Genomic DNA, 13,169 nt, shown 5'->3' on the forward strand with positions numbered 1-13,169 from the left:
CCTGCACTTCGGCCACAACAACCCCATGCAGCGCTACAGGCTTGGGGAAGAGTGGCTGGAAAGCTGCCTGTTGGAAAAGGACCTGGGGGTGCTGGTCGACAGCCGGCTGAATATGAGCCGGCAGTGTGCCCAGGTGGCCAAGAAGGCCAATGGCATCCTGGCCTGTATCAGAAATAGCGTGGCCAGCAGGAGTAGGGAAGTGATCGTCCCCCTGTACTCGGCACTGGTGAGGCCGCACCTCGAATACTGTGTTCAGTTTTGGGCCCCTCATTACAAGAAGGACGTTGAGGTGCTGGAGCGTGTCCAGAGAAGGGCAACGAAGCTGGTGAGGGGTCTGGAGAACAAGTCTTATGAGGAGCGGCTGAGGGAACTGGGGTTGTTTAGCCTGGAGACAAGGAGGCTGAGGGGAGACCTCATCGCTCTCTACAACTCCCTGAAAGGAGGTTGTAGCCAGGTGGGTGTCGGTCTCTTCTCCCAAGTAACTAGTGATAGGGCGAGAGGAAATGGCCTCAAGTTGCACCAGGGGAGGTTTAGATTGGACATGAGGAAACATTTCTTCACCAAAAGGGTTGTCAAGCATTGGAACAGGCTGCCCAGGGAAGTGCTTGAGTCACCATGCCTGGAGGTATTTAAAAGACGTGTAGATGTGGTGCTCAGGGACATGGTTTAGTGGTGGACTTGGCAGTGCTAGGTTAACGGTTGGAGTCGATGATCTTAAAGGTCTTTTCCAACCTACACGATTCTATGATTCTATATAATATTGACAAGCTGCCTTTGCGCATTACAACTTGCAACCTTTATATCTATAAAGGACACTCAGTTTCATAGCCTCAGTCCCTGTGGACCAGTTTGTAAACTTACATACTCACTGTACTGACTTTAAAGGGACTATACTTGCAAGTAAGTACTCCATGAGGATCCAGCAATTCACCATCTGTCTTTATAAACACAGGAAAGACTTTTTTTAAGGGATTAAATATTTGGGTGGGAGAGGAGTTCACAGGGAGCACATGGGGAAAAAGTGATTTGTCAAATGTAGCACCGATTAGGTGCTTACTATTTTTTGAAGATCAAATTGCAAATGAAGTATGCAACCAAAAAAAATTGTCATCCTGGAAAAGCTTAGCAGGAATATTTAAAAATAATTCTGTCAAATATCTCAGAAACAGATATGATACGGACTAAAATTGAGTACTACTGCATGGTCATTCATCAATGCCAACAGCAGTTTTCAGGCTACTGAGAAACATTTGAATATATCTCACAATTGTCCACACTCACACCTAAATTAAACCACCACAAAATTTAAATGCAACTGGTTTTCACAAATTATATACAGAAGTGTGAGAGACGTTAAAGCTTGCAATTTGCAAATTGTACTATAGTTTCCTCCTTAATAAAAGCTCTATTTATAAAGCAATGGTTCATTGGGCATTTTAGAAAGAATGCAAGGAAAATAATTTTTTTCTTCCTTTCTTGATCATTTTATACATCTTTTGCCATGCAGTAATTGCGTCTGTTATTTAATTGCTCTCATTTAAAAGCTAATAAAAGATATAAATCATACAGCTTTCGAAAGATACCACAAGCAAGTTTTATGATCCCACACTACAAACAGCAAATCCTCCATGTATTGCTACTGAAATAATATAATTACATCACATCAACCATTTTTATGCTTTTCCTTGCTGCAGGCACCTAAAATAGCGAAATGGATTTTTATTCGGTTAAAGACAGTCTGATATAGCAGTCTGTGCTTTGTCCTTTAGAGCAATCAGCCACTATGAGCTCTAAGAAACATAGGTGCTGCAGTGAGAAAATGAAGAGATTCTTGGAAAAAGGGGTTTTCTCTATTGACTTAAAACCTGTTTATCTAAACAAACTCTGACCTAAATGCTGTCTGTGCTTGTTGCTATCACAAACTCAGTGCCGCACCCATTTCTACAAACTTATGTTTATTTCAAATAAAAATCAATCTTTAAAAAATGAGACAAATCAATAGGAATCCTCACTGAGTAAGGACATCAGGATTTGATGATGATGAAGGCTTGCTTCCAGTATGCTCAAACCCAATAGCTTCTAAATGCCCCAGAGATACAAAAATACCAAGAGCATAGCCAATGATAACACAGACTCATGAACAAGAACAAAATTCTTTAAATTGCACAGCACCCTAGTAGCTCTGATTAAAATCAATTGCGGACTAAAGATATATTGGACTGTCAAAGGCTGGCATGGCATCCCTTGTCAATTTTGAGAATATGTCTTGCATAAGGGCCACTTCCAGAATTATTTCTCCTCTCAACACACTCTAGTGTCAAATTAACGCTAATCTATTTCCATCAGTCATTCTACGTGGCATTGCCCCAGCAATTAAAATGTTATGTGTGCAAAGAGAAACTCCAGAGTGCTACGCGTTTCGATAAAACTACTTTTTTAAGCAAATCAGCATTGCAGATGCAATCCTTGTCCCGATAGCTTTAGTTTATTCATAACTGCTAGGAGTAATGAGGTAGGAATTAATCAGGAATAATATTTTAGGTCAGCTCTGTTTCTTGATTATATTATCAGACAAGCTGAACAAACTCTCCACAGTTCCCATATTGCTGCTATTTATCTTGGAACACAGCAAGTGAAAGCAAGCATCAGTGCAGCACCTTGATGTCTGAAAAGTTCAGAAAAACACAATTTTCAAAGCAGTAGACTTTTTGCAATTCTTCAAGAAATCTCCTTTTCAAACAACAAACTCTGTTTTGCTGATCTGTGGGTAAACCTAATTCTTAAAACATGTATGTTGTTTTTTAAGGTTTACTTGCCTTTTGAACTTGTAGAGGATGAAAGCCCCAACTGCGACTAGGCAGATAACAAAGAGAACCACAATAGCCCAGTAGCCACTGCCTCCTCCAATCCTCTGAGAGTCTGAAATATGAAATAAAAGAACAGCTTAGCACACCCTCTTTCAGATCAGTCACATTCTTGGGCTTTCTTTTCTATCTAATTGCCAGGTCAAAAACATTTGCTGTTATTTGTGTAACCTCTTGTTTTCACTCCACCTGTAGCCTCTTCAAAAAGGCAGAAAACCAAAATTAATTGGTGACTTGTGACTGAAGGACAGAGGACCAATTAAAAAAAAAAAACCTGAAGATTTAATTATTTGCATACTCAGGGTGGTTTTTTTCTGGGAATCTAAAGTTATCATAGGAAATGATCACATACCCTAAGTACATGCATTGCAAAAGCAGGGCTGTATTAATTTCACAGATGGAGAAACTAAGGCACCGAACAACAAATGAACTCATCAAGGTCATACATTGGTAAAGACTGGAATGAACTGGGCTGCTTTCAATCCCAGCCTTTTGTGCTGGCTAACGCATGTTAGCCTTTTAAACCAGATGAGGTACCACAGCGAGACTGTAGCACAATTCTACATTAGAGACTAGATAAAAGAGCTTTGTCTTCTACAGAGAGCTGACAGATAAAATATCACACCAGTATTTACATAAATTGATTGTGGTCAGCTAAGCTGTTCTCCAACAACACATTGAAATAAGAAAGAAGGATATATTATGGGATATGATACACAAATAAAAATTACAGAACATTCTAATACAAGGTTCAAGTCAAAGCTGAACTTTCTGGTTAAAACATCATTTGAACATCTCTGTTCAAATACACACACACACACACGTATGTACACATACTCTCTTCAACTAGTTTCCAGGTACACAGTGAATCCAGAGATGCAGGAAATGCATGCAAAAAACCTGTTTCCATTTGTTTTAAACACAGAAAAAGCATATAATTTATCTCAGGACAGGATTAGCAATGTGGAAACCCTACAGCAAGCTTCACATCAGTTGAAGATCAGAGATACAAGGCAGAGACGCAAGGCTATGTCCCAGACCCCTGGAGTTATATCTGACTGAAGTAAAGAAGCTCTGCTTTCTTGGCAGCCAGTGCAACCGAAGTGCTTCACCAGATGGTTTTTTTGAAGCCTGGTTGGCTTTTCCTTCAGGGCACTGTTTTATATAATATAGGTATTTAGTTAATGCCATGATTACACAGAAAAAAGCAATAAGCTTCTTGCTTTGTCATGGGGTATGTCAAAATGGAAATATGTAAGAAATATTTATTTTGTGGTGATTGTTAACAAGTACCAAATGAAAATATATCCATATATACATGTGTGTGTATGTATATGTATTTACATACATACATACACACACATATATATTTATGTGTGTATCTATATGCAACAAGTACCAAGTAAGTATATATCTATGTGTGTATGTGTACATATATATATATTGACACGAAGATTTTCTCCTTAACTTATCAGAACTCAGACAAGCATCCACAGGTTGGTCTGTTGGGAGCTTTGTTTATATATTTACCTGAACCGGAGTCAGCTAAAGTCACTAAGACCCAGTATCCTCCCCTCAGAAAGAAACTGATGTTGTGTGCATTCAAGGCCTGCTTTATAGCCGCTATTCTCTGAAAATACAACAGAGAGAATGTCAGACGTCTTGCACTCTGTTCCACTTTGAGAGACTCAATGCTCTAAAAAGGAAAACCTCTGGTTCATTAAATGGTGAGAACCTTAGAAAGCATTTGTCAACGATGAGCTGAAATCTTAAAGAAATTCCATATTTAAAAATCATGCAAAACTTCACAAGCCGTAAAAGCTGAAAATGTCAAAACTTTATAGCCAAATCTTTCTTTCTGCTTACCAAATCCTTTACCCAGTGTGTGACAGACAGCATGTCATTTGCACGGTTTACCTGGGTCATAACTCACACATATTAAAAAATCTCCATTCTTCTAACCTATCAGAACAAAACCTGCGATGTCACTTCAGATTTCTTGCTATGAAAAGTAACTGCTATTTGATAATGAACTGCATGTCATAATTTACCTCACCTCCTTACTTATAATGGGATGGATTCCATTTATACCTAATTTTTAACAATACTCTGTAGAAATATACACATCCATCCATGTGGAAAAAATGAGGATTCCTCCTATTTTTCTCCAGTGGATAGAGCATAATAAAATATGGTCTCTCACATTTTTATGGAGCAGAACCATTAAATATACCATCATATCCTAACCCCCGATGACAAATTGTCTGAATTTTCCCTTCTACTTGCTTGTATCTTCAACATGGGTAATTTTCTAAAAGATCAAAGCTAGTTTTATAGTCTATGCCTTATAATTTAGGATACGGCTTCCCACAGGATGCCAAATTAGAAATATGCTCTAGAGCCATGAAACCTTCACGAGCAACTCCTTTTATGATATTATCAATTATGGTGTTCATCTTTGACAAGCCTTTCCAGTATAATAGATAGAAATCCCTGTAGTGTCTCTCATGTTATGGACAGAGACTACACAAAAGTTCAAATTCAAATATCCTCACTCATATTGAGGAATATCTAACTTCTGAAGCCATTCCACTGAGGGTTTTTTTTTTGGGGGGGCGGGGGAATGCCTCAACATAAGGGTGATGTGAGCATGACCTCAGTTATTTTACAAGACAATTACTCCAGATAGCTCCTAAGTATTTATCTGTTTGCCCAAAGTCTGAAAAGAGAATGGATATGACAACTATATTAATTAGCAGCCTTTAAAGTGATGCTGGCATCACTGTAACAGAGTTACTTAGTCTCAGTCCAGGTTCATTCACATGTTCACGGTATACAATGCAAGAGGGACTACTACTTTAGGCTAATCTGACTTTCAGCCAGTAAATGAAGTTACTGAGCCCCATAACTTTGGATACATCATCTTTTCCTGGCAGGTGTTTGAAGAATTCAACATTTGCTCTGGTTTTTGCTTAAGCGACTAACACTTGTTTGTTATTTCTCTCCCCACTCCTGGGTTCCCACCCAAGCCTATACGAACTACACTACCACAGGTCAAAAATTTGAATCTCATGTGAATCCAGCCAAAGGTTCTAGCTTATTTATTTCACTGTTAGATTGATGGTTGTTTCAGTACTCATGGGGTTTTTTTTTCTGCCCCAAGGTATTTATTGAGCACAGTGCTGCCACCTCTCCAACTGTTTAAAAAACAAATCCAGTGTTTGGAGCTCCTCTCTAGACTCTCTAAGTTAAGGTTCTTATACCAGCATTTGAATTTCCTATCCTCTTTTTCTACATCCTTTCCAATTATAATATTTGATTAATAACATGTGAACACAATGGCTCCTGCATTGTGGTTTAAGAATGCAAAAATAATGACACTATTCAAACTCTTACCCATTTACTTATACATCTGGGGGTCTGACTTGCCCTTTTTGAGAAAGCAACTCACTGGGAATTTTCATGTAGTAGTTTGTCTAGACAGAGCCCCAGATTTTCCTCAGAGCCACTGCTTTCCAGGCTATATGCCTTAAATGCACTTGAATTGACTCTTTCAACTGGACTCATCCCACCTGACATTAGACATGTAATAGATGTGCATAAATTAAGCGACCGAGTCTTCCTCTAGAGTCAATGTTTAGAAGGAAATACTTTTGAAATTGCTGTGTTCTTAAAACCAGGTTAAATAACACTCAGCTTTTATTTCTACATGAATAAATTTGAAAGAAAAAGGGTTTTTGTCAGAATGGAACCAAACTTCAGAATTATCCAGAGGGCTCCTACTACTGCCCTGCCAACTTACTTACGATCTTTGTTATTGCTGGCTACTTTTATCAGTAATGACTCCTATTCTAGACAACTAACTTAATAAATAGCATCACATCACAACACTTCATGTAAAACAGCAATAGAAACTCCACCAAGCAGGTGTTCTCTGCCTAACCAGGAAATTACTGCTTTTAACAATCCTTCTGAAATCACATAATATCCTAAATCTAAAAGGTTTTCAGCCAAGAACAAATAGGTTCTCTTTAAGGGAAGACATTTCATAACTATGTCTAAGTTAAGGATTTCAGGGACACCTCCTCCAAACATGCAGAAAACATTCTGCGTTGGTGAGTCCTCGCAATAGTGTCACAACATCGACTTTGAGAACTGGCACTAGCAGCATGACAAAGCACATTCTTCCAGTGAAACATGATGAAGACCTTTAAGATTCTCTTCTGGTAACAGCAGAGAATGTAACAAATCTTTAAGCAAATGACATCATGAGTATTTTCCTGTTGACTTAACCAGTTACTGCTTCCAAGTTTATTTACATAGGGTATATTTTCAGGGTATTTCTCAAGTCTCAATGGATTCTGATACAACACATATTTTATCAAAATTTGTGCCACTCAATTCTAAATCAACAAATTTATATGCACATATCAATAGCTAAAGTAGTGTCCCTTAGCAATAACATAAAAATAGAAATTTAGGCAGCTGGCACTAGAAGACTGGCTCTACAGCATTGTACTCTATAAAACAGTGTTGAAATGTGATACTAGCGTACCTGTTTTTTTATCATTGGACAGCATAGGTCACTGTAATTGCTCCTGTCTCCCTTGTTCCTGCTCCAACCAAATGTAGGTTGTACCGTATTTGGTATTTCCATACATGTAATCCCCAACCACCACTGGTCTGACCTGGTCCATCCTAACAATGTCAGAAATATACATCTGTTCTCCAGATTATACAATTACTTTCACCTTTCAGTGCTCCTCTAGTTTCAGAAAACCTTTGCAAGGTCTTACTGGAGGACTACTTATTACAGAAACTGCCCTGCTAAACTACTGTAATTTCCCCCTAGCCCCACTGAACAGAAGTTTTCCCAAATCATTTGCAACATGTGATTGTTCTTCTTTATGCTTTGGAGTAACCCGCAGGGTATTTCATACACAAACATGAAAAAAACCTTGAGACAGCATTGATTATAATTGATGATATTCTTTAAGCTGCCTTGAAGCACAGCGCTAATATAACAGTTGAGATTTAAAGGGCACTAATATGCATAACACTTTGCACTGAAATAAAATGTTTGCACAACCTAAGAATCTACCACCATCAGTTCCCTTAAATTATTAAAGATGTCCATTCCATATATGCTTGGAATAAAGAGAAAGAATTTCCTTTAGAACCTGCACCTCACTTCTTCAAGAAGTGGAAAGATGCAAATAATTTTGAAGTGGTAACACTCACCTGGCTGAAAGCCATAGTTCATGAATGGCTCTCTACTAAAGAAACAACCTACTAAAATTCACTGTTTCCTGCAACATAATCAGGATTTCGGACTCCCAGGAATTCCCACTGTGATTACAGAGGGAGAGCAGTAAGGGTTTGGGGTTGCCACAGAACAGAAAATTTTGTGCATTCACACTGTACTCTGTGCATTTTAAAGACATCTGTTCAACTACTTGGACAACATCAACATACTCCTTTGGACATTCCAAAATGTACCCCATCAATTCCAAACACAATCTACTGTTTCTGTGTTAATATGAAGAGCTTCGTCGTACCTACTTCTCCAGCTCTTTGGATACTGTGACCTTGTCTCAAAAAGTTGTGAAATGCCCTTCAAAATTAACGATACCTTACATTGGGATTCTTTGTAACTGGCAGGACTTGAACTGCAAGATACAGGCACAGTGTTGGGATCTGCTCCTTCTCTATCACAGCAAAAGGACGAATATAATAAATTATAAGTGCCAGTCTTCTGACTTTCAACTGGCATAAGGTCTTTTATCATGGAAGAAATACGGTTTGGAAATAAGTAGCGAGAAACTAATGTCCGATTTTCATTCCTGTGTTCACTATATTTGTTTCTTGCCAATTGAAAAGGACATTTGCTCATAAAGGCAGAAACTACCTGCTTGATGCTCTTTGCATTATAGGTCAACTATTAAGGTTCTGTTTCTGTTTGACCTGAAATCTAATTTGCTTCTGAAGACAGTGCAGAGATGGTTCATCCCTCTTCAGAAATATCAGTGTTCTAAATACACTCTCTGCTCTACCGGATCGCCACAGACTGACATGCCATGACTGTTGTTTCTGTTTAAAAAACAGATCAGTATTAGTTATTCTTGAGAAACACACTAATACCAGTAAGCACTAAGATTATGCTGGTCTATACACTGTCAAACACAGCAGTCTTTGCTGTTGCTGGCTTTTACATGTCTCTTGTCAGGTGGGAGTGAGATCTTTACATAGTTAGGGAGCACCTTTTAATTTCACATAAAGACAATGAGAGTACAGCCACCGATCGCAAAACAGGATGAAGACTGCCTAACCTGACATACGTTGCTCTCGTTACCTTATCACTAGTTACACTTCTCTTCCTTTTTGGTTGGTTTGCTGGTAGTAGCACATGCAAGTCAGCAGTTGTGGGCAGACCAGGTTTCACGACTGTCATGAGTGTTTCTTCGGGTATATTGGTTTCCTGTGAAGACAAAGGCATATGGCAAATTATAGGACAACGTGCTTTGTATTTTATAGAAAATACATAAGTAACTCCACATGTGCCTTTTAGTCTTTGGTGTTCGGATCCTTAATATTTAGAGGGGATTCCACCAGAAGCTAAAACATGAACAAAGCCAAACATAAATTAACTGAAATGTGAGCTGCTCTTTGAAGATTGGAAGAGCTAAGGATTGTTATCGCATTAAAGAGATCTAGCGGCATCATGGAAAGAAGCAAATGAAGTATGCAGTTTTAGCAAAACTCTGCAATGGCTGTCCATTTATAGGGTAGCATAAAAAAAAATCCTAAGTGATTTAGGATCCTTTGTGGGCCATTCAGACACTTAGTAGACTTAGAAGGGCATGTTCATTACAGCTAACTTTAGCTTAAGGAGGCTACTTTTCCATCTGCATTTAATGGACAGAGAGAAGTCTTCCTGGGTGAGACTAAGAGCACCTAGGTTCAGTTCCTGAAATTGTTATGAATACCTGCAGCCCCCACTGAAAGTCAAATGCATTCCTTTTCAAAATAGTTTGTGCAAATTTTGCTTTTAGTCCCAAATTCCTCCATGTGTTGTATAATACAGCCACACAATTTTAATGACAACACCCTGGGCACTTCCCGTAGCCTTGCTTTCTCAAACAGCTTCCGAAATTCCATTAAATTGTTCATATTCTTTTGCAAATGATTTAGTAATTACTAAAATGCAAGGGCAAATTTACAAGGGATTAAAACATTTGTTTGACTGACACTGGTTATGGAATGGGTTTAAGTTGAGAAAAGTGGGAATTTACTTTAATTTGACATTTGACGCGAACCTTAAAAAAAAGGCAGGAAAAAGGATAAAGTCAAAATTCCAGAACCCGATTTGCACTACTGTAAATCCAGGAAAAGCCAAGTGATTTCAAACACAATATTTTCAAAACATTATCAACCTGCACCTCAGTGCTATTGTCCTCACAAAAAGTCAGCGTGTGCACACTCCGTTGCTGGCAGTGTGTGTACCTGAAGAGCACAGCTCTAGAGCTCACAGCTTTTATGGGGTGCTTTTACTTATCTCACAGAACTGCTGCATGGCTTTGTACTTGATTTAACCTACAGGATTCAACTGTTCCCGATCCACATTTCTTTTGCTAATATGATCTAAAAAAACAGCTGCATGAACTGTTTGCCTATATATTATATATAATTTTCAAAGTTACACAACCGACATTGTAAATTTTTTCTTTCTGCTTTGTTTTTACATAAAGCCTATTTCTTTTATATTACACAGCACCCTTTGCTTAACTTCTAAATTTATCACCTTTAAGCTACTCTTCCTGTTTTGGAGTCAGCAGTATTTGCCAATATGTCTATCCGTAATCCCAGAGAGCAATATTTAGCATTAATTGCCAATTAGGCTGTGTTAGACCTAAACTTTCTATGTTACAATATCATTGTCTACAGCCTGCACGTAAAAGTGACACTAGGCTCAAACTTGTTTGAAATGTGGCTCGTGAGGTTCACTTTATTATTTTGCTCTGCCTACTTTTTTCTAAATGAGAAGACATTAACTTAACCTTCAAGCTTTACGACTGGCGAGGGAACATTTTACGAGCAATCTGAAAGAGCACCTTTGCAAGAAGTCGTGTTACTACCCGCCCTACGTCTTCCCTCCACTCCGGGATGTCGGGGTTGTACATGTCCAGGTGCTTAGTAAACTTCAGAGGAAGAACATGAAAATGATCTAGAAAAACAAAAATAAACATTTTTGAACAAGTAACAAATCGGGTTGCAAAAACAGTTTTGCAGAAATAAAAGCTGAAAATATGTATTTGGCACTATTTGCTGTGCAGCGCTGCAGTATCTAGGAACCCCACTGCTCTGTGTTGTGTACTCTTGCACGGAGCAAGAGTAGACTCCTGTCAGGCACTCAATTTCTTTCTGTATTTTCGTCAAATTTGTGCCTTAAGATAAAAAAGCAGGAAGAAAAAAAATAAACAAAGCAGATTTACATACGTGCTCTGGGGTCATAACCTTCCCAATAATTTTTCCTTAGGACAATACACCACACAGACGTGGTTGGTTTCTTTTATTTGTAATGGCAATGCTCCAATGGATTATATTCTCACTGAATCATAAATGTGTGGGTTTTGCCCATTACATGTTCCTGTTTTTCATGTAAAATGAATACGTTATGTATTCCATCAAGTAGCTATGAAAATAAGAACAGAAATGATATACCAAAGGCTAACTACTGCCCTCTTAAAAAAAAATTAAAACAAAGTACACCCACAACATTTCTCTGGATATTGTCCAAAATATCTGAAATACCAGAAATGGGCTGTTCCTCAGTAAACAGTCTCTAAAATCTTCCCTTTCTCCATATAGGCTCCTTGGATGAACACCTGGGGAACTTAATGCAAAGCAGAGAAAGAGATCCTCTGGAATGCATGAGTCAAACCTGGCCTCCCCAATGTTTCTGGCAGAATTGTATTTTAATGTGGTTTTCTTTTCCAGAGGTTTCTTTATTTCCCCCATGACCAGTACTTTCTTGCTCTTGGTATCAGGATTGGCCAACACTAGGAGCAGAAGCAGCATTTGAAGCCAAAGTCATTGATCTAGTCACACTAAGACAGGTTAGACTTCTAAAGATTTCTAAAAAAGTGGATGCACTGATAAGTGGTAGCATAAACGTTAAATCCGTTTATCTTAGGAAAGGAGAAGGTTCATAAAAGCTGCATTTAGCACGAATGTGGTTTTTACCATTATTTTAAATTAATAAGTATAGAAAAATAACAAAAACTTCTTCAGACAATAGACATGTATCATGTTGTGTATTTCATGATATCTGAAGGCTTTTAGCTCTGCATTAGAAAGAAGCTTTTTCACTTAGCACAATTCCCACATGTGACAGCACAAATACAAACATAAATAATCTGTCAGCACTACATTTTTCACAGTATATTATGCCTTGTCACCACATTATAAGACACAACAAAACACACCAGGGCACAATGTGAAACAAGAGTTGAAGGGTTATTCAATAATTATGGCAGAGCTATACTTGATCCAAACTCTCAGATAAACATCAAAGGAACAGTGATATATTGTGATAAAAGGCAATTATTTCACATTGTTTTTAATGCTGAGAGTATATACACAACTAAATTTTCTCTTTTTCAGAGGTATTTGAACTACTTTATTTAGAAGTTTGAGGAAACTCTCTAGTCATAGGCCAAAATACTACCTAAACACTATTGCTACATATAGCATTTGGGAACCACAGTAACATTTAAAATAAGCAAAGGAAACAAAATGCTTCAGATTAAACCCTTCCATACAACCACACTGTTGAACTTCATGGAGTTACCTAGTAACAGTTCATCCCTCTAATTTTAACAATTAAATGTGGCATTAGATATAATTTTACAACAGGTTCAGTTGTGTCAGGGCTGGTTTAAGAGGTTTAAGAAACAAGTACACGTGAAACAAAAAAAAAAATTAACAAGAGTAGTATCTCACCAAAAACATGGACAACTTTTGACTCCTGAAGCATGGAGCTCCCACAGGAAGCCTGCACTGTAACTCTGACGTCACCTGTCTCAGCAAACTTTGTCACCAGAAAATTGTCCAATGTAAGGAGTGGCTTTAAAAAACAAAGAAAAGTTGAAAATAGAATTTCAGCAAGAATCACAATAACAGTGTCTGAAGAGACCATCGCTAAAATTATTAGCAAAAAAGGTTTCACATCAATTATTCAATGAATCAACATTTTATCAAGTTGTTCAATTACAATTTTCAATACAGGATGTTTAGAATAGAATG

At 38.0% G+C, this 13,169-nt stretch overlaps 1 protein-coding gene across 4 annotated transcripts in view; it reads right to left on the bottom strand.

The window, feature by feature from the left end:
• SORCS2 (sortilin related VPS10 domain containing receptor 2) overlaps positions 1–13,169 on the bottom strand; it is a 636,731-nt gene that overhangs the window by 21,629 nt on the left and 601,933 nt on the right. For all 4 annotated transcript variants that reach the window (XM_076335889.1, XM_076335888.1, XM_076335891.1 and 1 more), the window contains exons 21-25: positions 12,867–12,990; positions 10,976–11,088; positions 9,217–9,342; positions 4,395–4,494; positions 2,817–2,919 (exon numbers count right to left, since the gene is read on the bottom strand). In XM_076335889.1, the coding sequence (XP_076192004.1) occupies positions 2,817–2,919; positions 4,395–4,494; positions 9,217–9,342; positions 10,976–11,088; positions 12,867–12,990 (566 nt within the window). The remainder of the gene's footprint in view (positions 1–2,816; positions 2,920–4,394; positions 4,495–9,216; positions 9,343–10,975; positions 11,089–12,866; positions 12,991–13,169) is intronic.

The sequence above is a fragment of the Aptenodytes patagonicus genome, chromosome 4 (genome assembly GCF_965638725.1).
Source record: "Aptenodytes patagonicus chromosome 4, bAptPat1.pri.cur, whole genome shotgun sequence".
Taxonomy (NCBI): domain Eukaryota; kingdom Metazoa; phylum Chordata; class Aves; order Sphenisciformes; family Spheniscidae; genus Aptenodytes; species Aptenodytes patagonicus.